At 17.7% G+C, this 24148-nt stretch overlaps 1 protein-coding gene across 4 annotated transcripts in view; it reads left to right on the top strand.

The window, feature by feature from the left end:
• Positions 1-24148, top strand: part of LOC122714442 (V-type proton ATPase 116 kDa subunit a1) — a 36414-nt gene that overhangs the window by 10023 nt on the left and 2243 nt on the right. The window contains exons 3-7 of one of the 4 annotated variants that reach the window (XM_043935767.1): positions 14954-15054; positions 21824-21950; positions 22056-22232; positions 23025-23237; positions 23313-24081. In XM_043935767.1, the coding sequence (XP_043791702.1) occupies positions 14954-15054; positions 21824-21950; positions 22056-22232; positions 23025-23237; positions 23313-24081 (1387 nt within the window). Of the gene's footprint in view, positions 1-5458; positions 5572-6303; positions 6357-14953; positions 15055-21823; positions 21951-22055; positions 22233-23024; positions 23238-23312; positions 24082-24148 lie in introns of all 4 variants that reach the window. The other 3 variants (XM_043935769.1, XM_043935768.1, XM_043935766.1) reach the window with 3 other exon arrangements.

Here is a 24148-nt window from a genome sequence, read left to right as displayed (position 1 = left end):
CTATTAATATATTTCTTAAAAATCATTAATTTTTTTTAATGGAATTTATATCATTATATCAGTTATTAAAAAACAATATTCATACTTTCCAATAAATTTTTCATATTATTATGATTAGATATCGAAAGATTATAATACATATTTTATAAGATTACATATTAAAAGATTATTTTGTAGAATATCATAGATTAATTTTTTTATGTGTAAATTCAAATATTCATATATACATATATATCATATGAATTATGAATATCTTATATTTATTCTTTAATTAATTCATTTAAAGATCAATAATGAAATATAAATATATATAATTACGATAGCGATTTCAAAATTTAAAAAAAAATATATATATATATAAAAAAGTTTTTATTATTATAACATTTTTTTTATTCATTTCTCATGTTTTTTAAAAATTTCCTATTTCATTTAAATAAAAATACATAATATATAATATGTATAATATATCTTCATAATAGATTAAATCTCGAAAATATTATAAAAAAAACAATTATAATTGAACGTTATGTATGTATTAAAATGTTTCTTTTGTTATGAATAGCTGAAAATTTATATATATAGTTATATTTCATTTTATTTTCACTCATCAATCTTTTAAAATAAAGTTTTAAAATAAGAAAAAAAATTTAACAATATAAATTATATTTCCTTTTTAATTGCTCACAAAATTAAAAATTCTTTTATTAAATATATATATAAAAATATTTAACAATTATATTCTATTTTATGCATTTATTTATTATATTAATCCTTTGCGAACAAATATTTATAAATAATTATTAGAAGATTTCTTTTCAATTTTGTTAATAATAATTTTTATAAACATATCTTTTAATAATATCAATACCTTGTTTAATGATTACTTATACATTGAAGTTAACTGTTTAATAAATTTTTTGATAGATAAAAATATTAATTATATAATAAAATAATTATAATAAATAATAATATAATTATATAATAAAATAATAAAAGAGTTAAATTATGTATAATTATTTATACATATATATCATTTAAAATAAAAAAAATAATTTGTTATAAAAAAATAAAAAAATAATAATATATGTAAAATATACAAAGATTTATAATCATGTCATAATCAACAACGAATAGTTTTATATAAAAATAATAAAGTAATAAAATAAAAATAAAATAAAATAATATTTTTCATATTCATATTTTTCATATTCAAATTAAATTTCCTTGGAAAATATTTTTATTTCATATTTTTTATTTATTTTTGTGTGTTTAGAATGTAATTTATATTCAACAATTATTTACTCGTATTTAGTCGATAATTTCATAAATCAAATTCACATGTATTCGACAAATTTTAATTTTGATTTATTTACTTAAAAATGCATATGAAGAGATTTTATTCTTATTTTTTACTTATTTTTGTATATAGACTTAAGTAATTTTTTTTTATTTGTTTTATAATTAGAATATTATAACAAAAAAAAATGTTATAAAATATATTTATATAATATATTCATACTATTCCTAAAATAAAATTTATATTTTTTAACTTTTTTTTTTTAATATGTATTATTTTTTCAGCATTAAACTATCAAGTCCGCAAAGGATTAAAATATATTTTATTTTATTTAAATTATATATATTATAATATGAGACAAAATGAAATTTTGTAGCATTTCATTTGGAATATAATTAAAAATTGTTATTTATTTCTAATCGTTTGTATCGTAATTTAAAAAAAAATAATACTCATAAAAAAATTCTATGATTGAAAATCCTTTTAAAAAATTTTAATTTAATTTAAAGCTATAAATCTAGTAATCAAATTTTTCTTTCAATATAGTAGTTTTTGATAAATTATTTAATAGGGTTGAAAAATCGCTAAAAATGTTTATGTTTAATCATTCTATAAGAAAGTTGAAATGATTTCTTTATACATAGTCATTCATATTTTTGTCATTATATTTCAATTTTATTGATTTCTAATAAAATATTTTGCATAAGAAACAATTATATTTATACAAATATATTTATTTTAATTTGTGAATCTTTTTAGTTTAAATGTTTATAGATTGCAAGCATTTAAAATTATATATGTGTAGTTTGAGAATCATGCTTGAAAATTTATAATCTCAATTGTATAAAGAAGCTTAAATTATTATATTTGTTTTATAAATAATAAAAATCATTCAATTTTTATTAATGTAACAAATTGACATATTTATGATATGATGCCTTATATTATTTTATTATTTAAAAATATTATATTACATTTTAATGAATTTGATTAAATTAAATTTTATATTAAAACTATACTTATATGAGATTTATACTAATTTGAAATTTTTGTAATTGTTATAGTTAAAATATATTTTCTTTTTATTTTTATGATATAAAAAAAACAATAATTTATTATTTTAAATCTAATTTCAGATATTGAACCTTTTTTGCATATATTATTTACTTATTTTTTTTACAATATGAAATGCGTGTATGTATATGTATTATCTAAATTGTTAAATATGAATTTTTTTTTAAACAAAGTAATGTGTATAAAACATATTTTATTAAGCTATTAGGATGTCTTATAAGTTTCTTGCTCTATTCGATTATTACTTGTTCCTCTTATTAAAAAAATTCTCTCCATGATAAACGATTCCAATCCGTAAACGAAAGAAAAAGGCACTTCGAGCAATATTTTGCAAATAAATCCCAACAATTTTGAAAAAAGGGAATAATGAGGCTTCCTGAGAGATGGAAGAAGGTGATAGAGCAGAACAGTTCATATATAATACAATAAATTAAGCTTAAATAACAAATATCATATATTCATTTCATATCAAAAAAAGAAAGAAACTTATGGGATATCTTAATATATAATATAAACACATGAATATATAAAAATAATAATTAACAAAATTTTATGCTTTTAAAAACATATTGATTTATTTATTTTTTTTAAATAAACAATTTGTTTAATAATTTTTCTTCAAATATTAAATAATATTAAATTTCAATTAATTGCAATTTACATATTGATCAAAATTTAATATAATATCTAATTACACTTATATGCAGTTATTTTTCTAAATTACCATTCTTTTTATTTCAATCGCTAAAAATGATCTTTTTATTGTTACATTTTATAAAAATATAATTTTTTTCTAATCTGAAAAATTTAAGTAATAAAATGAAAATATAATATTTTTGAAATTTGAATATAACTTACTCGTAAAACTTTACTTTTTTATGTACTAAAACAGTTGTAAAATTGGAGAAAAAATTCATGTAATATACATAAATACATATTATCATTTTTTTATTATCATATACATGTACATGTATACTTCATTATTTATTTACATACATATACAAATGTATATTGTAAGTGCACGTACAGTATTAAGTTTCAAAATTAAATTTTTTTTTCTCAAAGAATTGAAATTCTTTATTTTTTTTAAATATTTAATAATATTGATACTTAAGAAAATTAAAAAAGTAATCAAAAAAATACTTAAGAGAATTAAGAGAGTAATCAAGAGAATATTTAAGAGAATTTTAGAATTCTTGATTAAGTTATGATTAATATTATTGATATATTAACATTCTTTTCATATTTAATTCTTAATCATTTTAATTCTTAAAAAGTATAATTTTTTCTAATCTTCAGAATTCATCTTTATAATATTATAATCTCTATTAATCATAAGTGCTAATAATCTTTCTCTAATCTCAAATATTTATTCATATTTTTCTTTTTATTTTCTTTTATTTTAAAAATTAAAAATATTTTTAATGATTTTTATCGAAAACAAAATAAAAAAAAAAGAATATTTTTTTAAAAAATGAAAATAGAATGATCTTATGAAAACAAAAATTTATAAGTTTAAGTAAACTTAACGAAGAGCAAAGAATAGAAAAGAAAAAACAAAATAGAAAGAATAATAAAAAAATATAATTAATTATATTTAACTCATTTACTTCTTAATTCATTCAAATTATTTTTTATATATTTCTCATATTATTCTTATAAATTATTAATAGTTCACGAAAATATTTAAATACTTGTCATAAAAAACTTTTATAAATTTAATAAAGTTTATTTATGCTTAAAAATATTTTCATAAATTTATAATTGGCAATAATTAAAAAAACAAAGCTGAAAATATAATTTTTTTTATTTCTAATTTTCATTTTATTTTAGTTTGTAGATTTATTTACCAGATTTCTTAAACATTTGTAATTTGTATACATATAACATATATACAAGATGTTAATGTTAATATATTCGTAAAATATCTTTAAAAAGTTGATTCTAAAAACCAAAAAAAATACAATATCTAAAAAAATCAATTGAGAGTTATTTATTAAATTATAAATTATTGAAATTAGATGAAGCTAGAAGCACACAAACTGAAATCGTTGTGTATCTATAGTTTATCTAATAAAAAAATTAAATTGATAAATATAATTTTTAATAAATAAGCCTCAATTGACATTTTTATATATTAACTTTTGTGTTTATTTTGACTTCTAAAATCGATAGCTTCTAAAAATAATTCGCGAATATATTAATATTGTATATTATATTCGTATGGTAAGTGTTTGTTTGTATATATGAATCCACTGAATTCATATATATGAATTCTTTAATCTATATCTATTCTTTAATCTAATCTTTCATTATAAAATCTGTACGTACACTACAATATAATAAATTACACTATAATAAATTACAAACATAGAAAATACATATATTATATTTAATACAGAATATCAAAAAAGAATACATATACACTGTACACAATCAATAACCGATAGTATAATAAAACTAATACTTTCTGAATTATAAAAATAAAAATTAAAAAAATATAAAAAATTATAAAAAATATAAATATCTTTATCTAAATAAAAAAATATTAAAACATTTGCATATTATAATCATAACTATAAATATACATATTAATTCCAATTATATTATATTATTTAATCAAAAAGAATTCTATTAGAATTTATAATTCTTGAAGTGTTAGTTTTAACATATAAAATAACAAACTTTTTTACTTTTTCATTTTAAATATTTCATAAATATTATATACTTTTTTAAAAAAATGATTTATATTATTTATACGATTTTTTTTGACATCCTGTATTATATATAATATATATAAAAAAAAATATTTAAAAAGTATTGAATATTATTGATTATGAATGAATTATTATGTGCATTTATCTTATATGCATGTATCTTTTTTTTTTTATTTTTTTGTATACATATTCTATTTATTATTTTATTTTTATAATTTTTTAATTATTGAAATCAGAGTCATAATATTATATTAATCCGCTTCTTATCCTCTCTACGAAATTTTACAATCATCGCCCGAATTTAAATCGGTGAATAATGAAAAAATGGGGGAGATAGGGCAAAAGAGAGGTGACATGTGTCTGTTGCCAGGCTGAGCATGGAGGTGTCGTGTCGCAGATGGCAGACCCCAGCCGTGAGGAAGAGCAAGTCACTCTCTTGGGTGAAGAGGGCCTCCGCGCTGGCGGCCAGGCTCTCAAGCTCGGGTAATTAAATGTGGTGCAAATTCAAATAATATAGAGCGTAATGATTCATAAATATTCTTTTGACATATAAAATGAAAAACATTATGACTTATAATTCATTTTTATCTCTTTTATATATTTATCTTATAATATTCTAATAATTTTTTCTCTATCTTATTACTTTGAAAACATGTAAATGATATATTATTAGATATTACAATTATGAATATAAAAACAAAAATATAATTACAATACTGACTTTTATGAAAATCAAGTATAAACTAGTATGTTAAAATTCTTGTACAAATTTAAATTTTATAAATATAATGATTTTTCTGAATGTGATAATTTTTCAATGTATTAAGATATATACATATACATATATATATCATTTAGAATATGTCATTGAATATATATGTGATAATCATGGAAAGAAATCTTTACGTTCTACATTTTAGACCGGTGACTAAAAATCATATTTGTACAACATATATGTAAATGTTTTATAGATTTACTTATAAAATTCTTATAAACTTCTTCAAATATTTTTTTTACAGTAAAAGAAGGAGAATATAATATAAAGTATTAAATCTATAGAAACATTTTTGTACATACATTTTAAAATAGGATTTATTAATCCATAATCTGCAAAAATTGCAGAGCTTCTGATAAATGTTTTTTGTGCTATTAGGCTATGTACAAATATAGATTTAAGTAGAAGGCATGATGCGTCAGTGTGTTCTGTGGTTACAGCACCTGTACACTACGACAGACGCCATAGGAGCACACTATAGGAATCCCCTCAGGCAAGCTGTTATCAACCGTTATTTGCATTTGCAAATCTGTTTTGCTCAATGTTTTTTTTTTCTTTTTTTTTTTTTTTTTGTAGTTACCTAAAATCCTTTAGCTCAAAAAAGAGCACTAATATTGCAGTCGCTAAAATATTTATTAAGTTAAAAAAAATTAGATTTAAAAGATTGTTAGTTCAATGAAATATATTTATAGTAAGATATTAAAATCTATCAATAAGATTTTGATAGCATATAAAACTCTGTCATCGACAATATTATTATATTCAAATGATTTAAAAAAGTTATTTAATTTAGAAATTATGATGGAATTACGATCAATAAAAGTTTTCAATAAGAATGACTAAAGAGAGCATTGTTCTTAAAAGAAATTTTATATTAAATTTTCAATCATTTTTTAAGTAATTAATATACATATTTGATTATTTAATGATTATAATCAAAATCATATTTTAGATTCATAATCTGTCAATATTTAATATAAAATATAGGTATATCTCATAAATAAGAAAAAGAAAGAGAGAGAGAAAGAAAAAAAGATAAAAATGTATTAAAGGATTTATTTATAATAATGTAACAATTCTTCTTTCTTAAAAATATATTTGTATATTTGTACAAATTGTATCGCAGAAAAATGTAATTTATGATATCTTCATAATACATAAAATTATTATTGTACAAATTAAAAACATATTATAAGATTTTTTTTGTTTTTCGTCATTCTAAAAGATTTGAAAAATTAATGAATAATTTTAATTTAATATTTACTTACATATAGCATTATTTATTTGCTATCACGTAAAATTTTTTAACATTTTCAAAGAATATATTTTTTACGGAAATTCAGAAAAAAGAAGGAATATTTAAGTTTTTTAAATTATATTCGAATATTTTTTTAATTGAAAAAGTAGAAGTAATTAAGTAATAAAAAATAATAAAAATTCAGGGTTTAATTTCAGGGAATCAACTTATATATATTAGGATGCACTTGTTTATATATAATGTGTGTATATATATACATTTGTAATTTTACGTGTTTTTAATGTAAATCTTGCAAATTAACATACTATTTATAAAATTGTAAATATATCTGCGAAAATAATTTCTTATTTTTTAATTAAACTTTACTTAGCTATAACATACATGAAGGAATTGGAAAAAATGTAAAAAGAGCACATCTACACTAATATTCTTTATATTGAAGAATATCTAATTTAAAGAATTAAAATTACTTCATTTATATTGAGTAATTGATGTAATATTTGATATTACTGAGATATGACTACGATTTTATTTTTTTAACTCAAAATTATGGAAAAAGGAAACAAAATTTGTTTATCGATTTTATATAATATGATCTTTTATAAATAAATTAATATGATTTTAGAAAGATATGTTTTAAAATTTAATTATACTGATCAATTACTTTATTTATTGACAATTTTAAAATTTGATTTTTTTTTTAAATAACAGAAGATAATATAAACATGAAGAATTTTTCTCTTTCTTTCTTTATATATTTCTTTATTTCTTTATATCCAAAAAAATATTTTAAAAATTATAAAAAATATAATAAATTTTCTGAGATCAATAAAATATGCTAGAAAAATAAAAAAAAAAATAAGCAAAAAAAAAAAAGATATTTAAAATTGAATAAATCATTAAAAACTTTTATATTTTTTTTGTTAATTGATTTTTTTGTTAATTTCATTAATTGAGAATCATTCAAATATATTATAGAGAAAATAATAAAAAGAAACTTGATGTCATGATTCATTACATAATGAGATTTTTATTTGAAAAACAAATATTGAAACATAGAATTTATAAATGATTTATCATCACCATTGCATTATTAACATTATAAAATAAAAAATTTGAAAAAATAATCATATTAAATAATCATATATTATAAGAATAGGAATATAGGTTTTAATTTAAATTATTAATATTCTATTTCTACTACTAAACTTCTAAAATCATTAATTATTTATAAAATTTATTTGGCAAGTTCTATAAGCTAACAAAATTTCATTGAAATAGTGAAAAATTTAGGAATTTCGTAAAAGCAATAGAAAATCTTATTTTTATATATAAATCATAAAAATTGTTGATTTATAATTTAATACAGTTTCTATTAATTTTATTAATAATTTTGGTACAAATCTAATCACAAAGAATATATGATATATATAATATATATATGTGACATTAGCCATATAATTTCTATATATATATATAATTAATTTTCACTTAAATATATATATATATATATATATATACATGTATATATATATATATATGTGTGTGTGTGTGTGTTTGAAATATATCTATTATTATAAGTATATACTTTATTTTAAATGTTATTTAATTTTTCCACTTGTTATTTTCATGTTTTATTATCGCAATATTCTTTTATTTTCATACAATGTATAAGAAAAATAATCATGAATGAAATCATGAAAAATTATTGCTTTAACGATTTCAAAGACAAATGTGACTGTTTGCTTTGTAATTATATAACATTCACTTATCGATCATTTATCAATTGTTTAATAAAAATTCTTAATTCTAAAATGTGTGTTATATTGTTATTGAAATAGTCATTAAAAAAGTTTTTATACACTATAACAGTTGATACAGTTTGACGTTGTTTACACATAACATAATTAAAAATTGTTTAAATACATTCAAACTGTATCGAAATATTATATTATAGTAGTAATGTTGAAATAATATATGTTAATTTGTTCATTCACTATTTATTTAGCTTTAATGTAAATAACAATAATGATGATAATGTGGCCATGGGTATGTACAAATACATGCGCTTATGTGCGCATATACGCAAAAATCGGAAAATCTTTGTTTCTAATTTAATTAAGACTTCGCTTTCAAAATACAACTAATTAAAATCAAAAGAATTTGATTTGTAACAGCATTTAAACGTTGCAATAAATTACAGCTATTATTGTTGGGAAAAAATTAAGGTGAGTCATATATAACTGATTATCAAATATTTTAATCTTTTAAACTCGGATGATTTGGAATTGGGATTTGATCAATACAAAGCAAATTACTAATTTTGCTTTGAAATATTTTTTTTTTAATAAATACTAATGTCTACATAATATATATTTATAACCATTTTATTATACAGAAGAGTGAGGTATATGGATACATTCAAATTTTTAGTTTCAAATTAAATGATTATTTAAAATCCTTTGTTTCATTACTTATTTATCATTTTTTTGGCTTTTATAAACATTAACATTTTTAAAAATATCATAATTAATAAATCTAATAAAATTCGTGATAAATAGTTATTTAAACAAAGACAATATGCATTAACACGTACAATGAATTACAATGAATTATAAAAATGTTTGAAATATTTTTCAGAAAGAAAAATTGTATCAATATAATATTTGTGCAAAATTTTTAAAAATTTTATTAACATTGCAAATAAATTAAATAGATAGAATTATCAATGACCATTATGAGATTTGTAAAGTTTCAAAAATCTTAATTTCTAAAGCATATACACACATAAAAATTATAAAATTAAAAAATTTGTAATTTAATCACTTTGTGAAGATCACAGAAGTATATAATTATGTATCAATAAACATTAATATTTATTAAATCATTATATGTTATTTCATAATTGTAATTGTTTATTATCTTAGTGATATTTTAAAAAATTTTGTATATAACATACATATTATATTTATACAAAATTTCTGTACTAAATATTAAAATATTTTTATGATTTTTACATTCGGTACGTTGTAGTATGAAAGTTATAACAATATTACGCATACAAAATTATAATATGTATTTAGGATTTCGTGAATATAAAAATATTTTATCTGCTTAAATTAATTTTTTTTAATAACAAAAAAATATTCCATAAAATGTAATATGTTTTAGATACTTTATTTTATAAATTTTAATTCTAATAATAATGTTTTGCATATTTTATATATTTAATTCTTAAGCTTTATATCTTATACATTATGTATTATGTTCTATGTATTATGTTCCATTAATTCCCATTGTAACAATAAGCTTTTAGAAATAAAATATATAGTGTATTTATATATTGATGTATATATTATTCTATTTTTGGCATGTTTTATGATCTTTATATTTTTATGACATAGCATGTATACTATTTTAAATAATCGCTTTTTTCCCCATGTACATATATGTATATGTTTTGTATGTATACATTGCTCTTTAAATATTTTGCTTAAATATTTTTTGGTATATATAATTAATTTTCATTTATTTTTATTGAATTTTTTAATCTTTATCTTTGACTTTCATTTATTAAATTAAAATAAATTACATTATAATTATATATTAAAGCTATATATGATGTAATTAATGTAATGTTTATTTTAAGTATTTAAAATTTAAATTTAATAATTAAATATATGTAAATGTATTTAAATTAGATTTGTAAATTTGAATAGTAATATAAAAAGCATTTATCCATTTAATTAAACCATGCAATATTAATACATTTAATAATATTTTATAATTTAAAAATAAAAAAAATAATTCATAAAATATTCGTAAAAAATTTTTAAAAATATTTTGAATGTTTGTTAAAATACACTATTTAAAGAGTTAATATACCAATTAGTATAAGTCGTTTTCTGAAAATCTCTTTATTATTTAAATTTTCAATTGGTAAATTAATCAAATAATATTCTAAATATTTCAGTACTTTAATAATAACTTTAATTAATTTAATAACTGAAAATTTAAATAAGGAGAATATGGCTTACACTCTTTAATTTTTGAATTCTCCATTTATCTTCTGAATATCTATTTAAATATTATATATAAAAATTTGAAGTTATCTAAATCTCAAAAACAAAATTTCAAATTTTAAAATAATAAAAAACTTTTCTTTTCTACTTTTCTTTTTTATTTATATTTGTATAATTTTAAAAAAAAAAATTTCATGAAAAGCATTTTTACGAATGCTTTAATCTATTAATCTATTACTTATAAACAATCTCATTTCATAATTCAGATCACTTTATAATATGAATTTATCTTTAAATTTATACTTGGTCATTTGTGAACACTACTGTATATTTGCTTATTATGTATTATATGTATATATGGGCAATATTGAATGGGTAAGCTAATAATTGGTAAGTGGGTTTGTGATAAGCTTTCTTTTCTGCATGTTTTGAACTGATTTTTATTGTTTCAAAATTTAATACCATTTAACAGCTGACAAAAGCTTTTTTTATCAAATTAAAATAGGAAAAACCATTGTACTTATATAGTCATAAAATTTATTTTATATTTTCTATACAAATTTTTTGTTCAATTTGTCATTTTAAATTAAAAAATAAGTGGAAAATATACAAGTCGGTTCATTTTAGTTTTTATTATTTTATATATGAAAAATATTTTATTTAATAGATTAAAATTTGAAAAGATGAAAATTTATTTTGATAAAAAAATATATTAAAACGAAATAAGAATATATGATTACGTATTTTGAAGAGATTTTTAGCATACTTCATTTTCGAAGTTTTTAATTAATTTATATCCATTTGTATATGTTACATTTAAATTCTTTGTTTTTCTTTCCTACATTGCAAAAATTTTATTAATTCTACTAATTTCTATATTCATTTCTTTTAATTTTGTTTATTTAATTATACTTATATACATATATATTTTTATATAATAAATCTAAACAAAAATGAGTTGATTTGTATAATTTTAAGATATATTATACATTATATATATATATATATATACATATGCAATATGTATATAATGTGTATCTTTCAACAAAATAATTAAATTAAATTTATAGATGATTTTTGAAGAACAAATAAAAATACTGTATTTAATTAAACAGTACGCAATCTAATATTATTTAAATAAAAGTAAAAAGTAGATAATAACTATAACTGAAATAATCTTCAAATAATCTATTAAGTAGAAATTGCCATATACTTCAAATTTTTTTTCTTCTCTTTCTCCTTATCTTTTTTTCATATATATATACTCTACGACCTGGTTAATTCAATATCGAATAAAAGCAATCTTAATATGAATTTTCAATGAATTCAATGAAATATAAATTTATTTAATTTGCACTAATAAACTTTTAATATTTTATGATGTTTCTTATAAAAGTATAATTATGTCATGATTTTGAATGAAATAATAATGTATATATCATTATTTTTCAATGATATTCTTGATAGAGATACATTCCAAAGTAATAATAAATTTTGATAAAATTTTCTATTATTATAATATATTATAATATATTATTATATTAGAAATTTAAAATTACACTTTTGTTAATTTCTTTTGTTAAATATTTATCTAATCTGTAATATATTATTTCAATAAATGAATTTTTTTATATTTGATTACATAATTATAATTTTATTATTCAAAAATAAAAAATGTTTATATAAACTATTTTTAATAATTTTTTATTTTTAAGAATAATTTTCATGCAAATACTTGTCGATAAAAAAAGATATATAATAAATCTTTTTTTAAAAAATTATAATAATCTAAGATTTTATCGAAATTAATTATTATCACTTTGTTACTTATTTGTTTTTAAATCATAAAAAAATAACAGATTTATATAAATAATTTTTGAAAAAAAATTTCTTTAGAAGATTATATTAGAATTTCTTAATATTCTTTATAATGTAAATATTTTCTTAGATTATATATAAAATTATATAACATTTTTTTATAAGTTTTGTTTCTTTTGTTTTTCATTTTTGAATTTTTATCATTATCTGAATTTTTTAAGAATGTATAATATATTAATTCAAGATAGGACACAGAATTAGATATATTATAACCATTTTTTTAATCAATGATAATGATTATTATTATTATTATTTAAAAAGAAACAAAATGATATGATAAATATAAATAATTCTTAAGAAAATTTTTAATTATCATAGATAAATCTTTTTTTTCTTTCAATAATTCTCAAAAATATTCTAAACATACGAGAATAATAAAATTTATAAAAAAAAATTTTAAAAATGTTTCATTGAGATAATAAAAAAGGTAATAAAATAGAATCATTATAAAATGATTATTATATATCAATCATAATCAGTATTTGAAAGAAACAAATATTATTTTATTATTTATTAAACATTTTTCTAGTTCCAATTCTCAGGATTTGATGATAATAAAAAATTTATTGAATTAACAAGGTCATTTTGTATTAATGGTGAATTAATAATTGATATTTAGCATAATTCATATTAACTTCAATATATTATAATATAACACTGTATAGTAATTTATATTTAGTTAAAAATATGATCGATTTAAGATATCTTTAGAAGCTTAAAAATAGTTCCATTAATTCTATCATATTAGAATTTATTATGTAATTTACTGGTATCCACTATTATACTGTACTGCTATTGTACTTTAAAAATAGAAAAATAAATTTACGTAAAATTAAATTAACGTAAAAGTTATAATTATAATTAACATGAGTGATATATGGGAAAATTTTTTTTAGTAATTAAAATAATTAAAACAATATGGGATAATAATTAAAATTTGTTTTCAATTTTAAGAATGATTTTCTTCTTTTGCCATAGTATATATTATAACATCAATCATTATATTCTTTAATTGTATTTCATATTGTGCACTGCTTTTCATATCATATCTATGTTATCCCGTATTTTTTATTTAAGAAATATAGGATCAAAAAAATAATTATAAATTTATAATTATTTTATATATATATTCAATATCCATTTATATTACAATATTTTTTTAATTCTTTATGAGATCTGACAATAAAACTTATACATTAAATTATGTATTATGTATCTTGCTAAATAACATTCTGATCACATTTAAGTACATACTTTTCTTGAAAAATATATTAACTAACATGTATCTTGTTTATTCTTCTATCCTAAGATGATTTTGAAAATGATTTTGAAAATTTATTTATGTTACTCTCAATTTTATTAATATAATATCTAATAAAAAATAATTATTGGAAAATCTTCCTTATTAACTTCTATGATTTTACTAACTTTCTATGATTTTTTACTGCTTTCAAAAGAAGTTAAAAAAGGTATTTTTTAACAATATAATGGCATCAAGAGTAATAGAATAAAAACTTTGAAATTTAATTTCACAAAATCATTTTCAAAATTGTTTTAGAAGATAAATAATATATAAATGAACAATTTCTCAAAGGAAATATTTTGACTGTAATTTTTGATTGTAATTTTACCACAACGAATTTGCTAACTTTATTATCAAATCTCGTATTTAACATATTTTCTATTGCATTAAATTAAAATAAAAAATTGTCTAAAATTTTTATTAAAAAATATATAATTTTTTTTTTCTTTTTTTTTTTTGTAATCTTGGAGCCAGTAAATTTGATAAAATATGAATTGTTAAAGATATCTTTAATCTTATTCCTATGTGTGTAAAACGTAAGAAACTTATGCAACAACAATATGGCGTTGGAGCATTATAGTGATGTCTAGTGTGCTAATGTGGTTGTGTCTTGTCTGTTGTGTCGTCAGCAAGAGCACGCAGGCTTGAATCCTACCGAGTCCATGACACGTGCATTGATTAGTGATGATAATATCGCCCGCCAGACTGCCCTTGGTCCTGTCCAATTGGGGTATGTACTCCGTATCTAGTAAATCCTTCCCATATGTTATTATGTATCCTTCGAAATTCAACAGAATTTATTATTAATTTAACAATTTATATCAAGTTTTATATTTACCGCTATTTTTATAATATATTTTCTAATTACTTTTATTAAATTTAAAATTTTAGAAAACTATTTACATGTTCAAGGAATATATGAAATCTGAAAAAGATGGTACACTTTGGAACAAAAATATGCATTCTATATAGAGAATGTGCAATAATAAATGAAAAATTTCAGCAACAAATTCAGCAATTTTTTTTGTAAACAAAGACTGAATCATTTTTTATCTAATTAAACGAATGATTAATTATAATATTAATTATTATTATTATTATTTTATTATTAAATGAACAAGAAAAAATATAAAAAGATTATTTTCAATGAATAGATTCTTTGTATTCTCAAGGTTTTCTATCTTGATTTCTTTCTATCTTGGCTACAATAGTATCACCTGACAATATTATACTGATCAATTTCAATATTAATCTAAGCTATGATTAGAATTTTGTGAAGTAGCATATTAAGATCAAAGATTCATTTATATGGATGAAATATTCCAAACCGTATATTTCTTTTTAACTTTTTTCATGTTCATATTCTTTCAGATCATAATTATTTAATAAACATAAAAAAAAATATTTTAGAAATATCATATGATAAAATTTATTATACTTTGTAAGCATAATTTTTTAAATACTGAATCAGTCTTTAAAATAATTCTCACTTATTATAAAATATTCTATGTAAAAATAAATTGAAGATATATAGAATCTTTTCATAAACAATTTAATTTTATAAAAAAAATAAAATTTAATCATTTATTGAGTGCTCATTTTATTATGTTCTTCTATTATATAATCTCTAATAAATTTTATAAATAATCATATCAGATATAAAAATTAATTCAATGCCTTATTACATTAAATAATTTATAATTCTGATTTAAATATTTATAATTCATTTTGATATAAAAAAATTATGATTTATTTGATTTTAAACATAAGAATAATAAATTTGATAGGAAAATATTGTTCAGTGCTTATAAAATACGACAAGCCTTTTTGGCTACATTTTGCAAACAGACAAAAGTATTTCTTTGAATTAGAAAATGCAATTTATTTCCTTAACTTATTACAATTAACTTTTAGCTTTATTTGATTATTTATTCAAATCTTCATTCACATCATTTGACAAGCATTTCCAAATATTGAAAAAGCTACAAGAAAGCATTGATAACTATATTACTAATTATAATAAACGTTGGACAAATGCCTATAATTCAAACTATACATTTATGAAATAGTAGTATTGGAATTTAATCTTGATCAGGATTGCTAAACAAATATTTTCTATCTAAAAAGATTGGGAAAAATAGAGATATAGAACATATATTAAAACATTTATTATTTGAATAAAATTCCTTTGTTTTAAAAATATATTAAAAATTTAAAATATTTTTTTTTTCATCTCTATTTTTCCCATTATTATTTTTTTTTATTTATTCTTTCATTTATTTTTTCTTATTTTCATCATTTTTCGCCAAGAAAAATTATTTTGGTAATTATTTGGAATTATATTTGAAGTTTTTTTTTTTTAATTAGTAAAAAAGAAAAAATAAAATTTTTTTATTTGATGTTTTCGAGTAAATCAAGTTTGAAAATTTTTCAAATAAAATTTGCTAATTCTCAATTGAATACAAATTAATCATTAATAAATGATTCTATGTGAAAAAAAAATATAGAATAAAATTTTGTCTCTTAAGTCTTTATTTTTAAGAAAATCGAGATTGAATATTATCTTCTTATGCACTAAGGGGAATCTTTCCAGTCATAAAGATGATTATCAATCATTTACATCATCAAGTACTTATCCAATCTTTATTGCGTATTAAAGCAATCATCTTTCTTTTCATTAGAAAATTCGAAAATTATCTGAAAGATAGAAGATTGTTAAAAATAATGATTTTTATTTAAAAAAAAAAGAATTGTATGATTTTTTCATAAATAATTAATAACTTTAATTTAAAAACTATTAAAAATATCAAATTAATTTTTATATATAATTTTATTAATTTATTTTTGCATGTATTATTGAAGAAATTCTTTAAAATGCATCTAATTGATGTGTATAAATCTTGCTCTATGAATGATGTTGTAAATTTTCAAGACTTCTTTTTTATTTTACAAAACTTATATTTTTCATATATTTTCTTTGATTTCAAAATATATATATCTTCAAGATATCTTCAATTACAAATTTTTGCATAAATTTACGTATGTATTTAAATAAAAAAAATTCTTATAAATAAGAGTTATATATATAAATAATAAAGTAATTATATAAATAATAAAGTAAAATCTAGAAAAATAATATGTCTAAGATGATCTTTAAATCCTATCTTTTCAAAAATTATAAAAATAGTCCCAACAAAATCTCTATTTCTTATATTATATTTTATTATATTATATTTATATATATTTCTTATTATAATTTCAATTTATTTTTACATACAGGCTCACTATCTGCCCAAGTGTATCATCCATCTCATTCAGAAATAAATAATTATATCATATCCTAAATGTAATATTATAAATATTTTTGTTGCTTTTGAAATTGCAAATTATGATTAATATAATGAAATTGAATAGAAATAAAATATTGTACAAAAATATTTCACAATGGAAATCATTAAAATAGTATTAAAATAATTATGTATTGAAAAATTTATTAATTATAATAATAATACATGTGGTATTAGTTTATCAGTAAAAATTAATAATAAATATTAATGAATAATAAATAATAAATAAATAATATTAATAATAATAAATAATAAATAAATAATTATACTTGTAATAAACTTTAATTTAAATTTCAATTTAAATTTTTTCCATTTTAAAAATAGAAAAGTTAAATAGAAAATAAATACAAATTATAATATTTTGATGTATTGTTAAAACAGTAAATAATTAAAACTTAAAAACTATTTAAAAAAATAAATATATATATATAAAAATATGATATATATCAAAAAAATTTATGAAGTATGTATTTAAGAAAATTATATAAATTATATAATTATTTTTTTATCAAAATTTAGTTTTTTTTTTTTAATTAATATAAAACAAATGTTTTATTTTATATTCATTTTAACTTGCAATATATCAAATTATAAGGAATTAAAATCTTGACAAATATTTTTATTTTATTTTTATTTTTTATATCATTATTGTTAATGTATAATAAGTTTTTTAATAATTAAAAATTTAAATATTTTTTTAATAATTTCACAAGCAATAGAAATATTTAAATAAATATATAGGTCATATAATAGACAAATTTGATAATTTTTATACATTATGCTTATAAAAAGTGATCAGTATTTTCAATATCTACAGAATTGTGCAAAAATTACTTATTGATAATAATTTTATAGCTTTTGAAAGATTTTTATTATAGATTTTTATTATTTAATAATTCTGTGGTGAGTTTGAGCATTTGTGTAATTGTGTTTTTAATAGATGAATGCTGTGATATGATATCCATATGAATAAATAATTCTAGAAAACCTTCACATAAATTTAACATGATGATTACTAAAATTAATGTTTTTTTCTCTCTCTCATAAAAAAAATATAACATTTATTGGTAAGAAAAAATTGTAAGATTATTTTCTATAATATGAATGGAAATACAAAAAAAAAAAAAAAAAATAAATTAATATAATTAACGAAAAAAAAAGAATATAAAAAATGACTTTATATGACTTTAGATGAATGAAAAATGTTTGTATTATACCTATATATGCGCAGTAACGATACATTAATTGTAAATTTTTTTAGTTAATGTTTTAATCATATATATATATATATGTTCAGATTCTCAGAAAAATAAGAAGTAATAATTATATAATTATATATTATGTATGCGTTCATAGTACAATTAGAAAAAAAAATTGTGTTCGACTTAATAATCTTTATTATTACATAAATATTATCTTGATATAATTTTTGTATTAAGATATCATAAGTACAGTTACAAAATACAATTACGTTTGTTTTTAATATTAAATGAATTTCATAAAATAACAAAGTTGTACACAATTTGAAATATTTTATAAGTAATTTTTTCTTATTGTATTTTACTTAATTTTTTTTTATATAATATTTTATAATTAATAATTTTTTTTATATAATATATTTTTTTTTATTTAATCAATCAATTTATATAAAAAAAAGATTTTTTATTTCAGAATTCTATTTAAAAATTTTTATTCTATTTAAAAATCAAATATAATTGTATTAAAAATTATGTCATTCCATTTTTAAGAAAATTGCACAATAGAATGACTTTTATTAAAAATGAAAAATTTTCTTTAAACATTTTTTTTTTTTAATTTCACTTGATATAGAATTATAATCATTGGATTCATTTATATGACTTATAGTTCTCTATTTATGAAATAAAGAAGACAAATTTTTAGAAATATTTGTATCAATTATTTTCTTTAATATTTTTTTAATAATTTCACAAGCAATAGAAATATTTAAATAAATATATAGATTATATAATAGACAAATTTGATAATTTTTATACATTATGCTTATAAAAAGTCGTCAGTATTTTCAATATTTACAGAATTGTGCAAAAATTACTTATTGATAATAATTTTATAGTTTTTTTTTATAGTTTTTTTTTTTTTATTGATAAATTTTATAGTTTTTGAAAGATTTTTATTATAGATTTTTATTATTTAATAATTCTGTGGTGAGTTTGAACATTTGTGTAAGTGTGTTTTTAATAGATGAATACTGTGATATGATATCCATATGAATAAATAATTCTAGAAAACCTTCACATAAATTTAACATGATGATTACTAAAATTAATATTTTTTTGTCTCTCTCATAAAAAAAATATAACACAAAAAAAATATAACAAAAGTTCAATATTGTATATAAATTATAAATAAATCAATAAAATAAAACAATTAAATTATTAAAAAACAAATAAAGATATTTAAAATATTTGTTTTATTTATAAAAATATAAAAATATGGAATCTAAAACTAGGAAAGAAATTTATATATTTAATTGTATTTTAATTTTTTTGTTTAATAATAAATATATATATTATATATTATATATAATTATATATATTATAAGTAGGAAAATTATTTGAAATAAATGAAAAAAAAACGATCAAAAAATAATTGTAATTATTGTCTGCATTGATAAGAAAAAATTAACTTCAGGGACAATTAGTTTTTGCACTTAAAATTACATTATCTCGATAACTATTTTTGCACAAATATAGAATATTATCAGAGTTAGAGTTATATAAAAAATTTATTTTTTTCAAAAAGTTGAGCTGATCAATTTTTATATTAAATCTTACAATTATTCTGTAAATAACATTGATTTTTCAAAATTAATTATAATTAAAAAAAAATGAATGATTACTGAGCATATATAGATATAAATGAATTTTTTTTTTGTTATATAATAATTGAAAAAATGTCTCATGTATTTCGAGATTAAATCGATTTTTAAATAAATTTTTGTATGTGAAATATTTATATTGCTTTATATTCTTCAAAATAATGCAATTTTGTTTGTTATTATAATATTATATTATATATATTATATTATATATATAATAATATATTATATTATATATATAATATTATATTATAATATTATAAATTTTCATTCCTTTTTTAAATAAAACATACATTTTCTTGAATCATGATTATACATATTCTACAATTTACAATTTAATCTAATCATGATGAATTTGAGATGCATAATGTTTTATTTTTTTATAAAAAATTGCGCATACATCTAATTATATTAAATATATTTATATATTTTAATTATATAATTAATTATATAAAATATATCTTAAATATCAATATTTAAGATCTGATTTAATTTAATTAATCAAAATTTAATTTAATAGTAAGTTTTATGATATAAGTTTTTAAACATTGCAGGTATGAAGCTTACTTTTAGTTTTTTTTCTTTATTTATTTTCTAAATATCATTTGATATTTAAAACATATAAATCTTTTATTTAATTTATTTAATATTGAAATTGCTATTGTTATTGTTATTAATAGTTATTATTATTATTTTCTTCATTATTATCATCATTAATTATTTTTTTTATTCTTATTAATATTATTATGATATGTTTATTGAATTTTATTGTAGGTACATAAAATATATGATATATTTATACTGTATATGCAGACTTATATGACGATTAAATAATATTTATGATATTAAGAAAAAAACCATGGCTACAAGAATCATCATTTTTCAATATAATAATATAATTAAATAATAATAAAGGAATTTTTAAATAAATGTCTTGTTAATAAAAATATTAAAATATTTGAATGATACAGGTTGAAAGTATTAGTATCTATAATGTAGAATTTACATGTTAATCTTGGAAACTCATACAATTTGCCCGATATGACGACATATAATATTATAAATAAATAATATTATAAATAAATAAAAATGATTTTTTATGCAAATTGTATTGATGCATATTATTATTATTATATTCATGTTAAATTTAAAGTGATTTAAGATTTTTATACATGCACAACATATTGATGTGTTGTGTCATGTTTTATTTTATTTATGGTGTCATGTCTTTATTTCATTCATTAATAATTTATCATAATTTACGCATCTTACTAAAATTATTCTTTAAATAGTTTCGTCGCAGGAGTAATTCTACGAGAACGTATTCCAGCATTTGAACGTATGCTTTGGCGTGCATGTCGTGGTAATGTATTTCTGCGTCAAGCAGAAATTGAAACTCCTCTGGAAGATCCTTCAACGGTAAATAAAAATTCGAATAAATTTTCAAAATTAATTTTTTTAAATAATATTTTAAAATATTATACATATAATATATTAATATTTTATATATGTTATTTTTTTCAGGGAGATCAAGTCTTCAAATCTGTGTTTATCATATTCTTCCAAGGAGATCAATTGAAAACTCGAGTTAAAAAGATTTGTGAAGGATTTAGAGCAACTTTATATCCTTGTCCTGAAGCACCTGCTGATCGCCGTGAAATGGCTATGGGTGTTATGACTCGAATTGAAGATCTGAACACAGTCAGTTTCTATATTTTTTTTATAATAAAATTATTTTTTAGAAATGAAATATCTACAGCAATAGAAAACTTTTATTCATTTATAATTTTAATTAATAATACAATTTTCCATTATAATAATAATATATAATATTTTCCATTATAATATAATATATAATAATATATATAATAAATTTTCAATTATTAACATAATTTTTCAATTATAATAATAAGATAAAAAATATTAATTTTAAAATATAGTTAAATATTTGAATTCTTAAACAAAAATTTTAACAAAAAAATATGAAATTTAACAAAGAAAAAAAATATTTATTTATTTTATATTTTAAGTATAACAAAGATTGAAACAAGTAATATATATATATATATTTAAAAAATATATTAATAAAGTCGAAAAATTAAATACTCTGTATAATAAAACATATTTTTTAAATGATCTTTTATTTTTTATTTTTTTTTTCTTTTTTGCTTTCTTTTTCTATAATTATTAGATTACAACAAATAAAATCTAAGTCTTTCGTCCTAAAAAAATTAATTATGTTTTTAAATTTGTACATTAAAAAATAAAGATTTCATTTAAAATAGCTAATAATTACAACAATCAATATTGGTTAAATAACAAATAACTTTTAGTTTTAAAAATTAAAGGTCCTTTTCAATTTTATTTATTTATTTTTTTTTTTTTAATAAAAATTTTTTTTAAATTTATATAAATCTGTTTTATATATATATATTCATGTTGTATTTATTATATGTATATATAAGTGGAATTACTTATTATAATTTCTCTTAGGTTCTTGGACAAACTCAAGATCATCGACATCGTGTTTTAGTAGCTGCTGCAAAAAATATTAAAAATTGGTTTGTGAAAGTTCGCAAAATTAAAGCAATTTATCATACTTTAAATTTATTTAATTTGGATGTTACGCAAAAATGTTTAATTGCTGAATGTTGGGTTCCTGTATTAGACATTGAAATAATACAATTAGCATTACGTCGTGGAACTGTAATTATTTGTACATTTTAATAATTTTTATTTAATTGTTTTTAGTTAAAAATTTCAAAGTTATGTATATTTTAGGAACGTAGTGGGAGCTCTGTGCCACCAATTTTAAATCGTATGGTAACTTTTGAAGATCCACCTACTTATAATCGGACCAATAAATTTACTAAAGGTTTTCAAGCTTTAATAGATGCATATGGAGTTGCTTCCTACAGAGAAATGAATCCATCTCCTTATACTATAATAACATTTCCATTTTTATTTGCGGTTATGTTTGGAGATACTGGTCATGGCCTTCTTATGTTTCTTTTTGGTGGATGGATGGTATTAAAAGAAAAACCATTAGCTGCAAAAAAATCTGATAACGAAATTTGGAATATCTTCTTTGGTGGTCGATATATTATTTTTCTAATGGGTTTATTTTCAATGTATACTGGACTTATATATAACGATATATTTTCCAAATCGTTAAATATTTTTGGATCATATTGGAGAATCAATTATAATTTCTCTACAATAGACTCAAATAAGGAGTTGCAATTAAATCCTAGTGATAAAGAACAATATTTACAAATTCCATATCCTATTGGAATGGATCCTGTGTGGCAATTAGCAGAAAATAAAATCATTTTTTTAAACTCATATAAGATGAAAATATCTATAATTTTTGGAGTCATACACATGTTGTTTGGTGTGGTAATTGGATTATGGAATCATATGTATTTCAAAAGAAAACTTAACATAACTTGTGAATTCATTCCTCAAATTATTTTTCTAGTATTTCTTTTCCTTTATATGGTACTACTTATGTTTATTAAATGGATAAAATATGGCCCTGATAGCGATAGTAAGTAGTTATTATATTTAATGCAAAAATATGTTATATGTAATACTAATTATTATTAATATGTAGT

Source organism: Apis laboriosa, unplaced genomic scaffold (assembly GCF_014066325.1).
Source record: "Apis laboriosa isolate Shangri-la unplaced genomic scaffold, ASM1406632v1 scaffold30_cov140, whole genome shotgun sequence".
NCBI classification, from domain to species: Eukaryota; Metazoa; Arthropoda; class Insecta; order Hymenoptera; family Apidae; genus Apis; species Apis laboriosa.
Note: the sequence above shows the minus strand (reverse complement) of the source record. Positions and strands in the feature narration are given on the sequence as shown.